The sequence below is a fragment of the Impatiens glandulifera genome, chromosome 5 (assembly GCF_907164915.1).
Source record: "Impatiens glandulifera chromosome 5, dImpGla2.1, whole genome shotgun sequence".
NCBI classification, from domain to species: Eukaryota; Viridiplantae; Streptophyta; class Magnoliopsida; order Ericales; family Balsaminaceae; genus Impatiens; species Impatiens glandulifera.
Window position 1 is genome coordinate 10,134,325 of NC_061866.1, and position 18,381 is coordinate 10,152,705.

General features: G+C 28.1%; 1 protein-coding gene across 1 annotated transcript; it reads left to right on the forward strand.

Moving 5' to 3' along the window:
* The first annotated feature begins 8,157 nt into the window (after window positions 1-8,157).
* On the forward strand, window positions 8,158-9,983 carry LOC124940013 (aldehyde oxidase GLOX-like). The gene has a single exon (XM_047480490.1). The coding sequence runs from the start codon at window positions 8,248-8,250 to the stop codon at window positions 9,904-9,906; it is 1,659 nt and encodes a 552-aa protein (XP_047336446.1). The 5' UTR covers window positions 8,158-8,247; the 3' UTR covers window positions 9,907-9,983.
* Window positions 9,984-18,381: the final 8,398 nt, after the last annotated feature.

Sequence of the window (18,381 nt, forward strand, 5' to 3'; positions counted from 1 at the left end):
AGACATGTCCCTAGCACCGGCTTAAAATCCGCTTTGTATCAATGATTAATCGTGGGACTTTTGATTCAAAATCCGATTCATTTGGAAATTAATTTATATATACATTTTCTAAATTAAAAAGAAAAAACTGATTATCATATTTAACATTAAACTCTTGCCTAAAAAATATCATAAATAATAGACTCAACATGTACTCAAACTAATTAAATATTAAATTCAAAATTTCAAGACTTTACATATTCTAAAAATCATAAATAAAATCCAAATAAAAGAAAACCTAACCTAATAATAATAAATCTTCAAAAAAAAAAAAAAACAAAGATTGTACCATTACATTGTTTAAAACCAACTAATAAACAAAAATCCATATCAAATGGGAGAAGTCTAAACAAATATCACAATGAAACAAGTCACTAAAAACAACTTAACCTAAATTTTTGGTTTATAGGCAATATAATATTCATATCTGAGACAAAAAAAAATTAATAAAATATTATTTGTTGAACCCAAAAAAAATATATGTTTATAGTATCTTTGATGTGAAGAGAGGAAGAGAAATTGACATAACCTCTAATTTTTTAATTATTAAAAATAGATAACACATTCTGTTTTATTCATAAATTGCTCATTATTTTTTTTATAACACATCTCAAATTTTATTGAAGTCCACCACAATTTTTTTTTTAAATACATCCCAATATAATTTATGAATTCGTCCCTAAAATTATAACTTATACATCATTTCAGAGATATAATGGTACAAAAATGGAAAACAATACCTAGCATCATCTTTATTTCAGGTTTGCTTGCGGTTGGCCGAGCCAGTGGAGATTTCATTAGTGAATTATTATATATTTTCAAATTTATTGAAACATTTGTCGTGAATTAGTGACAAAAATACCAATGACTTATTTATTTTGTGCATTGTAATAGAAAAATGAGAGTTAGGAAGAACATAACAAAAATTGAGATGTACTTAAAGAAAATGAAAGAAAATTATAGATGTACAGGTGAATTAATGTGTATCTATACCTTTTTAGGGAATTATAAAAAGCAAATTATAAATTAAATTTAAAAAATTAAGAAATTAGGATTATGTCAACCTCCTATATTAAAATAAAATGACAAAACATTTTTTTTAATGAACTTAAGCCGTCTCATCCTAAGATAAATCCGTCCATTTATACGATAATGTTTTTGCGTTGTATATTGAGTTACTACTCTTTTTTCATTAGGTGTAATTGGTATTTTGTTCTTGAACTTTTTATGAATTCTCCTATTGGATTTTAAAAGTACATAAATTTTACTTTTCAACATATACTTAATATAAACTTATATATATATATATATATATATATATATATATATATATATATATATATATATATATATATATATTATATAATAATATATTCATCAGGTTTTCACTTACTACAGACACCCTAATTTTTCCGGCTGAGATCTCGAAAGGTCTAACTGGATGGCACCGAGTTGTGCAGGTACAATATGACGAGGTGACCAATCAGGATGCACATGACCTTTAAGCAACGAGAAGGTCATTCGAATCAAACTAGGAGATACACAGTGGCGATCGGTCAAGACGTACTGAAACGACCAATCGAGACATATGAAGTGTTTGATCCTCGAGGAGGTTGAGGGCATCAATCAATCTGTGATGACTCGAGACTGAGAAATGTTAGGGCATTCAACTAATACAATACTACCGACATAAACGTTAGGGACGAGACAAAGTGAACCGCCTAAACTGCCATTCTGAAAGGCATTGAAAATAAATATGAATACATCCCTATTAATTTTAAAATAGAATGTCCAATTTTACTTAATTTAATGTGCATAGTCCATAAAGATATTTTAGGCATCTTAATATTTTGAGTGAGTTGTTTGTGTGTCAATTGATATTTATATGTATTTTTGAGATGTTATTTTTCAGTATATTTATTTGTGATTTTCTTATATTATATATATTGAGTTGATCATTGATAACTCATAACTAATGTCATAATTTGAACTAATTATTTTTATGGGTTTTCTAAACTTAGTTGTAATCTTTGTGATTAATTAAATTTAAAAGTAAATATCAATTTACAATTGAGGTGGTGTAATTTAAAATACATGTAAATTTCAAGTTAAATACTGGAAATGGAGAAATTTCTAAACAAGAACAGGAAGAGTGATTAGGGGATACAAATTGTTTTATGAAAAGTATATTAAGAATATAAATATATAATTAATTAAAATAAATAAATGAAATGTATTTATATTTTAATTATTGGTTTAAATAATACGAGGGATGTAAATATATTAGACTTTTATTTATTTTTTTCCCTTTTTAAATTAAGGAGAACTAGTATCACATTCTACCGTGTCATGATACCAGTTTCAACTAAAAATGTTTCCATACTTTAAATTATTTAAAATTATAACTCAAAATAAATAGGTAAGCTGTAGAGTTTTAAAATTGTTTTCTTAATAAATTGTCATTTTAGAGAAACTCTTTATATAATATAATTACAGAAATAAACCATTACATATTTTTTTTTTCTCTAACCCAATTATTAATTTAAGTGATCAACCAAACCACAAAATTAGAATTGATCCCTCCCCAAGTTCAATTATTCAACAATAACCAACCAAACATAGTCTATTAATTCTTACATTATTATGGCAAAAAAATGAAGGGAGGCAGTTGGTAATTAAAAGCACTCACCTTGTTCACTTAAAATTGACCAAATCATTGCATCTTTCTTCATTTTTGTGGGTCTATTTCAAAGCACTTTATTACTTGTAAAGAAACCAAATTATACAAAGCATCACTGAATTTACAATGTCCATTATTATAAATAGTTATTATTTAAAAAAATCAATACATTTTTTTAAATGGTCCTTATACATTAAACAAATGATCAAAAAAATCATTTAAACAAGTTTCAATACATTTTTTAACATTTGTCAACAACTTTAAGTATATTTTGTTTGACATGCATGTGAACAGATGACCTTTGTTAAACGTGCCCTCTAGGTGGAGCATGGTGAAGAATAAGGGACCTTGTATTCATGATATTATGGGTTTTAACTAGGCATTGTCTATTCTCATTTGAAAATGACAACTTATGGGCTAAATACCGACAATTAAGTGGTACAAGTTATTCACCCAACACCCGCCAATCTGTCTCTATTCCTTTTGTGCGGGGCGGGGCTTTGGACACGTATCAATAAGAACTTGAATTCTCTTAAAAGCGTGTTTAGTTATTTAAAGGGAAAATGTGTCCATTAGCTTTTGTAATGACAGATGATTAGTCTGGAAACCATATATGATACAACAATTTATTAGAACGTCTTTATTGGTTTTATGGACTATCATATCGAACTCTACGTTAAGGCTGAGGTGAATTTTATTGTAGGAATGTGACATTATTCTTAAATTTTCTAATTTTTTCAATTTATTCATTATTTCTTTAACTAATTCTAAAAACAAAACACAAAAATCACATACATTCATCCTCTCATTTATTCTATATTTTTTATTTTATTTCAAGTTCACCCCAATTTTGTTTAAATTCTAATACATGATACGATAACAAGCTTAGACAAAAAAAAAATTAACGATATTTAGTTCTCACTTTTGTTAGAAGGATATGGAGTTTGTTTCTAACAATGTCTTTTGACGAGCAAGATATATGTCGTGATTCGGATATGGGTTATTTAATAATTAAAATTATTTGAAAAATAATGATTTGTGGTAATTTTGAGAAATGTAGATTTTTTTGATAAAAAAAAAAAACCTAATAGGTATTAATATATAATGATAAAATAAAAAAATAATAATTTAAAATAGATAGTATTTTAATATTTTGATTAATGAATTGAATGATGTGATGGAGGAGATAAGGAGTGAAATGGTGTTTTTTAAATTTGGGTTATTGAAATAATCCAAACCGAATAAGATCATAGAGCGTAACGTTGAGTATTCTTCGACTAGGCAATTCCGAGTTATATTTCAAGATTTTGAAACATTTCAATGTTAAATAAAACTAATTGTATTGAGTGACCATAAACTTTTGAAAGGCAAATCTTCCTAATGCAATGAGTAAGTCTTAAACTTGTTTCTTATATTTTACCTCTTATCCTTTGAGATATATATATGTTAATGTTTAGTGGTATAGCCCCTTAAAAAAACTTAAATATATTTATTTATTTACATAAAATATGACATAATTTCTTAATTTCTTATGTTTTAATTTAATTTATATTTGTTTTTTTAATTTTTAAAAGGATGACAAAATATATTCATTTCATCAATAATTTTTTTTTTTCTTAAATCCACTCTAATTTTTTTTAATCCAACAATCTCTGATTCTTAAATCGTACTTGCGTCACTACTGTATTGTTTTTTTTATATAAAAGTTATATTTTGTTTATATATTAAAGGAAAATATAATATTAATATATTAGCTGGCAACTGGCACATCACAGAGGCGAATTAATTACATTTTTTTTATAAATAAACTTAACTATCCTGTCATGTCGCTTTATTGTATAAAAAAATTAAAAATAGCAAATTTATTTTCCTAAAATGAGACCATAAATATATTCGGATATATTTTTTCTAATATCTCGTTTATATATTTATTTATAACATTAGTATTATTTTAATATGTAATTATAAAAAATTTAATTCATCAATTAAAAAATTACTTTAATTATATTAAATTTAAATAAGAATAAAATATTTTAATAATTAAGTCTAAAAATATTTCAAATAAATCTTTTTTTAATGAGAAATTATTTTAAAACCCATGCAATTCTAAAAAAATATATATAGCATTGTTGTTTTGAATTTGTTTAAATTCAATTATAATATTATATTTAATCCAATCTCTAATTAATTAAATCACTAAATTTATTAATTTAATATTTTTATTTTAAAAAAATATCAATATATATTAATAATTTTAAATACTTTTATTATTAAAAAAAATTGATAACCTTATATCAAATAAAAATCTGAACATCAAATGCGTACTTAATTTACATATTAGTGCTCAGACAAGTCCTCAAACTATGTAAACTTTTCATCTTAACCCTCTAACACTCATTAATATCTAATTAACTTCTGAACTCTTTTTTGAATTAAGTAGAACTATTACGAAATCCCAAGAGTCATGACCTCGTTTTTTCATTGAAAACGTTTACAGTTGAAATGAAACCTTTCACATTTTAATAGTTGACTCTCATCACTTCACGAATTTTCTAAAAACAGACGAGTTTTATAATATTATTTAATTATAAAGTAATTATTATATTATTATTATTCAAAATAAAGCTAAATACTTGCTGGAAATCATATGGCACATTTCTGAAAACAAAAACTTTATAAGTCGAATTATATTCATTTTTAGATATATATTCTCTTAGGGACAAGAAACTTAACTTAATGACATTGTATTTCAAGTCTTCAATAGGGAGAATAAACTTTTTCTGAGAAATTTAAAATTCTTTATGAATATATTCTAATAAAATGATATTTTCAATTATGTAATATATATAATTATTTAAAGGAAATAAAAAAAAAATCAACAATTTGTGTCTTAAAGAAAGAATGACAAATGAAAGGTTAACAATAAAAGCATAAATTAAGACAATCAACAAAAAAAATTTAGAAGTTATTGAGCTTTAATATTAGTAGATTGATAATGTCCAAAATTTTCACATTTACTTATATAACTAATCATAACACTATCAGGGTTGTCTCACGTCAAACCATCAATTGAATTATCATATTAATCGCGGTTATTTATTCGCAGTTATGAATATGAAATTTAATAATAGTTGTTTAAAGATAACGAAACAAAATATACCTATAAAAATATTAAAATACAGTCCATGTAGAAAAATAAATATAGTAAATTTTAGACACTACATAATTAATGTGCACAAAAGTCTAATAAATATATATTAATTTGTATAATGATTATTTGAGTCATAATTATTTAAATAATCAGTTTGGTAGAAAACTTGAAAGATTTAAGGCTTTTTTAATATTAATAATAATGTACATTTTAATTAATAAATAATATTTTAATTAATAAATTTATAATGTGACTATCTTATAAATGTATAAAATGATAGTTAATTTGCTTAAAATTATTTTTAAAACTTAACCGAAGAACTTACCTTTATTTGGCCTGATTATAGTTTTTTTTTTTCAAAGAAATCATATATAGTTTAGTATTTTCATCTAAAGGTTCAATCACCTAATTAAAGTACTTATTCATTTGGCTATGCATGGTTCAGGAGGCTTAAATAAATTTTAAGCATTTTTGAAACAAATTACGACTATTATGTGAATATTAAGGTCTTCTGTTTAATTTTAACAATTAAGACATATTTTTATCAAATTCTGTTTTATTTTGAATAGGATAATAATGATGATAATATTTTGGGTTTAAAATTGGTTTTCTTCCTTCAACCTATCATTGGATACTAAATTAAGATTCAAATTTTTTTGGAATCTGATTATCACTAAAATAAAAGGTGAGATATATCTATCTACAAGAAAAAAATAAAATAATATTGAATGTTGTCATTTATGCACACATATATGATGTCTTCATTCTCCTCAAAAGTGTGGCGGTAAAAATAAAAATAATGTGTAAATTTTTATGAAATTTTTTTAACTCATTATCTTGTCAACTAGTTAGTTGTGATAAGGTTAAATGATTTAAAGATAAAAGACTATATATTCAAGATTTTTTTTTAATAGTGAATTTGTAATTATAGTCTTTGGACATTGATAATCAGATATAAGTATGGTCAATATTGATCTGGTTGGTTACCAAAATGTCTAATTATCTAGTTGAATGTATCATTTGGAAGATAATTTATTCTATGTGAAAGAGTTTTCGCGAACAATTAAGATTCATTATGGGGGATGGATCTTCGATTTGTTTTGAGACACCATTTGGTGTAGTGTCAAAAGCTTAGATGTGGCGTATCATTAGCTTGTTTCTATTGTTATGTACGTAGAAATTCCACAATTAAGAACGTGTTTGATACCCGGTATAGTAGTTTTGCTAGTCGAATTTGATATAGAAGAAGATTAAATATTAGGGAGGGAGAGTTCTTTCCATAATATAGTTAATTTTGATAGGACATTATGCGTTGTCAAGATATTAATAGTTTCCATGTGGGGCAATCCTATAATTTGTTCCCTAAGATTATTCCATATGATTTTTGTTGAGAGAAGTTTTGTGAGTTAAGGACTTCATCCAAAATCTCATTTTTTGGATTAAGCGTTATTCACAAAGGTATTTACGAATGATATATCCATATAAAAATTGTATTATGGTAAGTCATTATCGTATATGTCACGATAATGTGAAATCGGCAACTCACTTACTATTGTATAATCGATGAATGATTAATATCTAGAGTCTTTTATAGAGTATTATTGTGATTCGTTAAGTAATGCTCAAGTCTTTCGGTAATTGCTAAAAGTTTGAATTGAGACGGTTATATGTCAGATCTACATATTTATGTTATCATTTAAAATATTTTCTGATATACTATCTAGCTAGAAAGAAATAGATGAATCTTCAATGATCGTAGTGGTATGATGCGTATCATTGATAATGTTATTACTACGACGTTTTCTAAGATTTATTCTGGAAAGTCGGTATAGTGAGTCGGGGAGTTAATCGTTTTTCTCGAGTATTTACGAGTTTGATAACCGATTGTACAACGTGATTGTATTATATTATTCTTTTTTTTCTTTTTTGTGTTATTTTTGTCATTATGTTTAAACAATTATTATTATTTTTAATATACATTCATAATCTTTCATATTGGGATTATATTAGTTAAGAGAATGAAAACAAGTTTGGACACTTTATTAAAAATGAAAAAGTGAAATAGAAAGTAATATTATCTTGGTTGGAGAGAATCATTTTTATCGAATAAGTATGAATAAGTTCTTACTTAATTTGTATATAATTTAAAAGTTTTGTAACAGAATTATTGAAAAACAATTTTTCTCTAAATACCAATAATTCAATTTTTGAGGATGAAAATAGTATTTTTACCATCATTATCATTAACTCATCTTTCTCTCTCCTCCATGTTTGTCTGCTGCTCTTCTGATCAAGAAAATAATTATATACTAACTATTAAAGACGACAGATAGAGAGTAAGTAAGAACTATTGAAATATTGAAATCTCTCTGATGTTATGTTGATCATGAACCAATTTCAGTCAATTCCCTTTATCATTTCCCTCTTTCTCGCCGGTGCCGGTGTCGGCGCCGGCGACGGCGGTACATGGTCTCTCCTTCAACCCTCCATAGGAATTTCAGCTATGCATATGCAACTTCTCCCAAACGACCGTGTCCTAATCTTCGACCGGACCGATTTCGGTCAGTCCAACATTTCCCTACCGGACGGAAAATGTCGTGACGACCCAAATGATACCGTTCTAAAAAGAGACTGTACGGCTCATTCCGTCGAATACGACGTCGTTTCAAACTCAATCCGACCACTAACGGTTCAAACCGATGTTTGGTGTTCCTCCGGCGCCATGTTTCCCGACGGCAGCTTTGTTCAAACCGGCGGTTATAGCGACGGCGAAAGAAACGTCAGGGTTTTCAAACCGTGTTCGGATTGTGATTGGTTAGAAATTCCTTCTGGTTTGATTAACAAGAGATGGTATTCAACTAATCATATTCTACCGGACGGTACTAAACAGATCATCATCGGCGGCCGCCGGCAGTTTAATTATGAGTTTTACCCGAAAACATCACCCGTTTCTTCACCGGTTTATAAATTACCGTTCTTGGCACAAACGAATGATCCGAAGATTGAGAATAATTTGTACCCGTTTGTGTTTCTTAACGTTGATGGTAATCTGTTCATCTTCGCGAACAATCGAGCAATCTTATTTGATTATCAAAAATCGATTGTAGTGAAAAATTACCCGCAAATACCGGGTGGGGATCCGAGATCTTACCCGAGTACCGGGTCTGCGGTTCTTCTTCCACTCAAGAATTTAAACGCCCAAACGGTTCAAGCCGAGGTTTTAGTGTGTGGAGGCGCACCGAAAGGATCGTATGTAAGCGCCCAAAAAGGAGAGTTTGTTCGGGCGCTTAACACTTGCGGAAGGATCCGGATCAACGACCCGGATCCAATGTGGATTGTTGAGACCATGCCATATTCGCGGGTAATGGGCGATATGCTATTGCTTCCGAATGGTCACGTGTTAATTATTAACGGCGCTGGAACGGGTACGGCGGGTTGGGAATACGGGCGTGACCCGGTTTTCAGCCCGGTTGTTTATCGGCCCGATAGAGATCTCGAGTCACGGTTCGATGTTCAAAGCCCGAGTAATATTCCGAGAATGTATCATTCGTCGGCTTTGCTTCTTCGCGATGGTCGTGTTTTAGTGGGCGGAAGTAACCCTCACACTTATTACAATTTTACGGGAGTTATGTTCCCAACCGATTTAACCCTCGAGAGTTTCTCTCCGTCATATCTAAATTCAGATAAGTTACGCCCGAAAATCATCACCCCGGTCTCCGGAGCTCTCAAATTCGCGTACGGGCAACAAGTGTCGTTGCGGTTCAGAGTCGACCTCGATGGGTCGACTCTGGATGGGAGTTCAATTTTGGTGACAATGGTGTCACCGTCGTTTAATACGCATTCGTTCGCGATGAACGCTCGGTTATTGGTACTTGACATTGGGAATAGTAGTATTGTGTCGGGAATTGATTCATCGACTTTTGATGTTACGGCTGCGATGCCGAGTTCGAACAATCTTGCGCCGGCTGGATTTTATCTTTTGTTTGTAGTTCATCGAGAAATACCGAGTGAGGGTATTTGGGTACGAATAGAATGAGTAAGTGATTTATTTGTATTAACTAATTTAAAACATGGGGAAGGGATTTAACGTTGCTAAATAAATATTTTGTTACACATTCTTTCAATATGTAATGTGGAAGAAACTGTTTTATTTTGAGTGATGAATATAATATATATAATTGAGAAAAACGATGCAATTAATATATATATATTTATTGATGATTTTGAACTGGCATGAAAAAGTATTGAAATGAAATAATGAATGAGCTGGAATTGTCGTAATGTACCACTACATGACATACAAAGATGAATAACTCACTTGTGATCACCTCACTTTTTTATTTTATTAAGAATATTAGAATCATAAAAAGAATTAATAATAAAAAATAGAGAATGTCACGGAAATTAAAAGGTCACGAGAATGTTTTTGTATAAATCCAAAAAAAAATATGCAACTATCTTTTTTCTATTATTATTATTTTTTTAGTTATGACATAAGTTCTAATGGGGTGTGAAATCCATTTATTTTAAGTTGAAATGGTGGTTAATTGTAACTAATTATTGAATTTTATATTTATTATTGAAAGAAAATAAATATAGAAAGTTAAAAAATATTCATCTAAATATTCATTGTGAAAAATGTTCAAATATATTTTGTATACCTAAAAGAATAAAAAAATAATACTTTATCTCATTTTATAATGGCAATTTATATCATTTTACTTTATAAATTGTTTATAATTATATATTGATAACATTATTTTTAATTGTTTTATGTGCTTAGTTTTTTTTTCTAATAAATTAGATTATTTGATTATGAATTTAAAGAATGTTAATAAATTTAGGGCAAATTATCGGTAGCCATTCAATTATTTCGATCGCTTATTTTAGTTCTCAAATTAGTTTTTAAAACAAATCACTTTTTAAACTTTCATAAAACATCACCAATAACTCTTCTTTCTAATTTATTTTTATTTTTCTTAAACTAATGATTATTTTCTTAACATTTAATAACAATTTCCTATAATGAAAATAATCTGTAGGTGTACATAAAAATAAATAAATACATGTGCTCCAATAATCACTTTAAAAATTATTTTCAAATAACTATTATAATTTAAAATGATAAGAATCGTGTTAAAAGACACTATGTATTACCCTTAAATCATTTTTATATTGAATATTCATTTATATTAAGTTTTTATTCTATTAAATAAAACTATAAAGTACGTCATGAAATTTGGAATACGTAAATGTCTTCTATTAAAAATCAAACAAGAAAATGATACATTTTAATACAAATGACATGTTTGAAATTTGGTAATTGCAATTGTATTTTCATACTTTTTTTTTCTTTTCTTCCTAAAAGTCTTAATATTTAATTTGTACCATACTTCACAAAGAATAAAGTGGTGAAGAATTACTTTAAAAAATACATTTTCACATGTGAACAAATTGTTTACCACTTTATTCTTTATGATCCATTGTCTGATATTATTCTTTCTCTTAAAACTAGATTAAGTAAATTGATAAAAACAACTATTTTTATTTGTTTTATATTTTTTTTATATTTTTTTTATAAATTCATAATTCAAACAATTATAATGATTAATAGATATTGAAACGAATATAGTGTAAATAATCTAAACAATTTTTTTTATTCTATTTTTTCTTTTAATAATATTTAATATGTTCAGTTAGTACTTTCTTCTTCTATGCAGAACATAACATGCTTAATTAAAAAAAATATTGAACTTAAAACTTTTCAACATTAACTTTTTGCTATATTTTTGTAATTATAGTCATTATTACAAAATGCTGCAATATAGAAGTTTATCTTTATTATTTGTCAACTAATTATTACTCTAAATTTATTTTATTTTTATTCTTTAATTTGTTAGAAGTAACCTTTAGTTTGATAATGCAGAAATATTTTTTAGTTCAAAACTAAATAACATAATTTATAAATTGAGTAATAACAAAGACACATGGAAGGGGGAATTTGAGCAGATGACCCTAAAAATATGATGAAATGCAGAAAGTGAGGGTGAATAATTTAAATAGCGCTGGTGACCCTCTTTTTTTAATGACAATTGTACCTTTGCGTAACGCAACCGGATTTTTTTTTTTTCCAAATTTTTTTTTCATCTCGCGATTGCGTGACGCAACTGGAGTTGCGTGACATGATTGCGTGACGCATCTGGGGTTGCGTGACGCAACTGGGGTTGCGTGACGCAACTGGGGCATTTTCGTCCAAAAAAATTCATAATTAAATTTTTTTGAAAAATAAAAAAATAAAAAATTGCGTCACGCAACTGGGGCATTTTCGTCCAAAAACAGTAAAAGGGGTCACCAACGCTATTTAAATTATCCACCCTCACTTTCCGCATTTCACCCTATTTTAAGGGTCATCTGCTCAAATTTCTCCATGGAAGGGAGAAGAAGCTTTGTGCCACCTAATTAAAAAAGATGATGTGGTATATTTTGGTCAGAATATCAAAAAATTGAAAATAAAATTTTGTTTAGGTAATTTGGATAATTCTAAATCAAATGGCACATAATTCAATCCGAACTCAACCAAAATCGAAATAAATTATTTAAATTCGTAATTCAGATTCGGTTTGAATTTAGATTAGTCCGTTAAATGTTCAACCTTATTTAAATGTTATTTTATTTCAAAAAATATAACTTGTTTAAAATCAAAGGACATATTGGTCAGGTTATGTTAACTTATGAAGATTGAAAATAAATTATATTTAAAAAAAATATATTAAAAAGTAAAGTTGTGGAGATATTGGTTTGATTTTGAGGAATTTTTACAAGTTTAATGAGATATTTTCTTTTAAGATGTTCTATATAACGAGTCAATTTCACTTAGTGATTTAAAAAGTGACTTATTTTAAATGGTAAGTGTGATTTTTAAGAAATAAAAGATTAGAAGTTAAATTCTCATTTAGAAATTGAAATAAAATTATTGTAAAAAAGAGAGAAACATTTTCCGTTGAATATTGAAACTTAGATTCTCTTATTTCAAATTCTATGTTTTTTCATAGTGTGCATTATTTAGTAATCTAGGTAGCGTTTATTATATAATATTAGTTATATAAATATTAATTATAAGAGTTGTAAGTTGTAAAGGGTATTAAGAGATATAAGTTATATATTATTTGTATTTAGTTGAAAGTATAAGAGGGTTATAAATTTTATAGATTTTATAATTTTGGGTTTGGTTGGTAATATAAAAATGTTATATAAAATGTAAAAGACATTTTTACCCTTTATATTTATATAAATTTAATTTAATTGTTAAATTAATATTTACTTTTTATTTTATTTTATTATTTCTCTTCATTTATATATATTTTTTTATTGCTTGTAACTTGTGAACATATATTGTATTATGTTATAAAATAATGTTAACAAATATTGAAATTTTTATTTTTACTTATTTCTTTTATTTATCTGTTCATGTTCGGTTTCAAATAAAGACGAAGGAAATGAAAAAAAAAATAAGAAAATACTGAAAAGAGGAAAACATGGATGAACTTTCTAGAACAGGGCTTTAAAAAAAATATAATGAATATAAAAATAATATTTTTACACAGCTTAATATCTGGTTTGTACCTAGATGTGTAAATTATATAATCTTTTCACACTGTTTATATAAAGCATTTCAACCAATAATCTAACTAAATTTACTATTATTATCCTATATCTACATATTAATACCACCTAACAAACAAAGTATAAAGTAATCATCAAATAATTCTTAACATTTGATCATCAAATAATATCCCATCAAATATCTGAAATATGCCATGCATAAATAATTTATTGATTTGTCATTCATTGATCATGTTCTTGATGCTTTCAATTATTTCAATTAATTAATGGTGTACAATGAAATATGTGACTTGGAATACAAGGTTCTTAATTTTTTATTTTTTAAATTCAAATATAATTAAATATTTTCTATGAAATCACTTCATTCATTTAATAAAATATTAAAATACACTCTATTTAAAATTATTATTTTATTTATATATATCAATACATTTTAAGTAATTTTACAAAAAAAAATATTTTCACTTAAGGATGACAATTAGGGCTGACAATTTTGAACACGACACAAAAACACGACATGGACCGAACACGAAAAAATCAGGTTAGGGTCATGTATTTTTTTAATTCGGGTCAAAATCAGGTCGACATGTTTAACCTGATTAATAAATAGGTCAAAATCGTGTCGAACTGATATGACCCAAAGTAGACCCAATAACTTGTTTACAAATTTCTTTTGTTGAGTTTTGTGTTATTTTTTCTTATTCACTCACTCATTTTTATTTAAATTTGTTTTATAAACGAATTTGTGATTTAACCTAAATTTGATTTTGTATTGGTGTCATTTTATTTGAAATAGAGATGTGAATTAATTGCACCAGGTTTGGTTCGAGTTGAGTTAGTTAAATTAGGTCAAACGAGTCAAGTTCAGGTCAATCACAAATAAATAGGTTAGGTTAATGTTATAGATTTTGACCCAAATTATTAAACATGTCAGGTTTATGTTAGAATCGTTCAATTCGTTAACCTGCCAACCCGAACCCCGAACCCGCCAACCTTAAACTTACTTAAATTGTCACCCCTAATGACAATGTATACATGTATACCCCATACTCGTGGATATGGGTGTGAACGAGTCAAGCTGCTCGTGAGTAGCTCGGTCAAAGCTCAGCTCGAACTCGGTTTGGCCGAGCTCGAGTTCAAGCTTTATATTTCTTGTTCGAGTAGCTCGTTATTTATAATTATATTTATATATAATAATATATATAAACTAAAAAAAACCCTAATCTCTTCTATTCCATTCATCCCCAACTATTCACCCATTTTCCCTCCATCATCGAAGACTGATTCTTCCTCCATCATCTTCCTCAATCATCCGAAGACCGATTCTTCCTCCATCATTCGAAGACCGATTTCATCCATAATCCGAAGACTGATTCTTTGAGTTCAATGAACAATTTTGTTCCTCAAAATCATTCAGGTATATTTTAGTCTACATTTTTTTAGAATCATTATCAACAAATTATTTAAATCTAGATTCTCTATAATCTGATGAAATAGGCTAAATCCAAACAGAAGCACTCTTTATTGAACAAGATATTAGCATTTTAAAGACTATTATCCTAAACCACTAACTATTATAATCTAGCTAGTAAGTAGTAACTATAAAGAAAATATATTGGGGAATTTAATTTTAAGATTGACCCACTAACTTCTTTAATCTAGATACTAACTTGGAAATAAATTCTAACATAAATTCATTAATAGTGATAGTATTGAGCCTCAATTCTAGGTTTCAAAAAATTTCTAATTGAAATAGCATGTTCATTAATAGTAGAATAAGATAAATGGTGTGTGCGTATTTTCTTCTACAAATTTGTTTATGTTCTTCCTTATGAAAGACATTTTCTAAATATGTTTAATTTGAATTAATTTATAGGTGATTCTAATCATATTGAATTCAGTTCAACTCATTTGTTAGATTAACAAATTCGTCTAATTCAAATATGATAGAATCCAACTCGCCAATTAATTCCACACTTCCAATATCTAATGATGTTATTCAAGAGATTGAAGATAACTTAGATAATGTAAAATATCTGGATCTTGTGCAAGAGGCTAATACGAGTTCATTTCTACCGAAAAAAAGACTTAAAGAATTTGGCGTATGAGAAGAGTTTAAAGAAGTTGAGCTTAATGGTATAAAAAAAGCAGAGTGAAAGAGTGCATTCATTGTTAATTTAGGTTTGGGATTAAAATTGGATTCGGGTATTTTAAATCGGATTTGGGATCAGAATCGAAAATGAGGAGTTAATTGGATTACCTAATTGAGTTCGGGTCGGAAATGAGTGCAAAACCCAAACATGATACCCAAAATTTTAATATTAAATATATATATATATATATATATATATATATTTATATTTGTTAGAACTTGACTTTTCAAATTTCATATATTAAAATTTTATAGTAAATATATTATTTATTTTACTCATACCCACCATCTATGGCCAACATTATTTTAATTTCTTTTTTAATAACAAAATATTTTATCTCTTTACTCACTTTCCAATTTTTATCTTCAATTATTTTAATTTTCTTTAACCTTCTCTCAAAAAAGTTGTTGTCACAAAGTTTCTTTCGAATATCCCTTCAACTTTTTTCATCTCTAGAGTTGTTATATTTTTTAACTTTTACAATACAGTAAGTAATATTTTTATTTGTATTTTTAATATTTAGTATGTTTAGAAAATAATAAATATAAATTCATACTTTTAATCGGTAATGGGGTACCGTCGGAGATCGAATACCCGATAAATCGAATGAGTTACAAATAAAGATACCCGTCAATTTCAGAGTCGAGTAGTAAAATAAAAATCGGGTTCAGGAATTGATATTTCACTCCCCAACGGACGGGTAAAGTATCTGTTGTCATCCATATTCTCACATTCTCAAAATCATTACCTATCATCATTTTTTTTCTCTCAAATTATTCAAATAATCTAAAAAACCCTAAGTAAAAATAATGTTTTTCAATCTTAACTGGGGTAAAAAAGTTGTTATCACAAAGTTTCTAGAGTATCCCTTCAACTTTTTTTCATCTCTAGAGTTGTTATATTTTTTAATTTTTACAATACAAATTATATAAAGTAAGTAATATTTTTATTTGTGTTTTTAATATTTAGTATGTTTAGAAAATAATAAATATAAATTCATATTTTTAATCGGGTAATGGGGTACCGTCGGAGATCGGGTACCCGATAAATCAAATGAGTTACAAATAAAGATACCCGTCAATTTCAGGGTCGAGTAGTAAAATAAAAATCGGGTTCAGGAATGAGTATTTCCCTATCCGACGGACGGGTAAAGTATCTATTGTCATCTCTATTATAATTTTTTTTCTCTCAAGTTATTCAAATAATCCAAACAACCCTAAGGTAAAAATCATGTTTTTCAATCTTAAATGGGGTAAATTCGAGGGGAAATTTGATGAAATGGCCCCTATAACAGAGGAAATTCCAAAAAAGGCACGCGCCTGCTAATGTTGGCAAAAAGGGCCCTTTTGCCCTACGAAATGTCAGAAATACCCCTCGGGCGCCAGATTTTACGCTCATTGACGCGAATTACCATTCACGCGATTTAGATTAAATCGCGTGATTTCATTCATGCGTTTTAGATGAAACGCGTGAATGGCAATTCGTGTTTTTCAATTTACGTGAATTCCCATCCACGCGTTTCATCTAAAACGCGTTGATGAACTCACGCGTTTTTAGATGAAACGCGTGGATGGTAATTCGCGTCTTTAGTCTTATATATAATTTGTCGGCCCTAATTTAAAACAAAACCTCCACGATTCTCCCTCCCACCCCGACTTCCAAAACCACGTCTTCTCAACTGCCGACTTCCTTCAACATCGATCAAGATCATCGTTCCTCAACATCGTTCCTCGTCCAACATCATCGACTTTCCACCGTCTATTCGACATCATCGTCTTTTTCCACCGTCTCTTCGACATATTCCGGTGAGTTTAAGGCTTTAAGGGTTAGGGTTAGGTTTTGGAAGTGTATTATGCCGTTTATATTGACTTATATTGATGTATTTAGGGTTTAGGGTTTGGTTCTGGTTTCATTTATGTGTGTAAATGCTTTTAGGGTATATGACGAGTATTGTATCAATATGCTTATTCTGCATGCATTCATTTTACGTTTATTCATTCATTTCTCGTTTAAGAAATGGCATTTTCGTGTTTGTTATGTTCTTGTGAAGAAATGGTATTTTTGTATTTTCTTTGACTGTGTAGGCTTAGGGTTTAACTTTTACTGCTTTATTGCATAATACACTGCTTAATTTTCGTCTGTTCTTATTCTGCTTTACTGCTTTACGTTTAATAGAATGCCAATGAGACAAGATGAGTTGTTGATTTAAGAAATGACACATCATATGCTTAATGTATTTAGAACTGTCAATTACTGCACCTTAATGTATTACTGCACCTTTACTGCACCTTAATGTATTAAGAAATTTGCAAGCATTTCTCAATGGTTAATTCGATTTGCTTATTCCCATCTTGTTCCTTATTTTGTAGATGGAGTCCACTATAATACCCGAGTTTGCTGGGAGGGTATCTTGGAAAACCAATATGGGAAATATTGCGGCCAAGTTTGCGAAGATGAATATAACTGAAAGGGTAGAGGAAACCCAATTCAGATTCTTATTCAAAGGGCACCCGTTACTGCGTTTCTCAGGAACGATTATACACCACATTCTCCTCAGGAAGTCCAGCTCAAATTCTATGGAGATGAAGTTCCTTGTGAATGGAGAAGAGCTGTGCTTCGGGATGAGGGAGTTTGTATTGGTTACAGGTCTCAATTTTGGGAGATTCCTTGCGGAGCAAACGATTTTCAATCAGGTTGAAGAATCTCCAACTTTGGTTCTTAAATATTTTAAAAAC

Excerpts from the sequence above, each read along its gene's own strand:
- LOC124940013 (XM_047480490.1), top strand. The coding sequence starts at position 8,248 with ATGTTGATCATGAACCAATTTCAGTCAATTCCCTTTATCATTTCCCTC.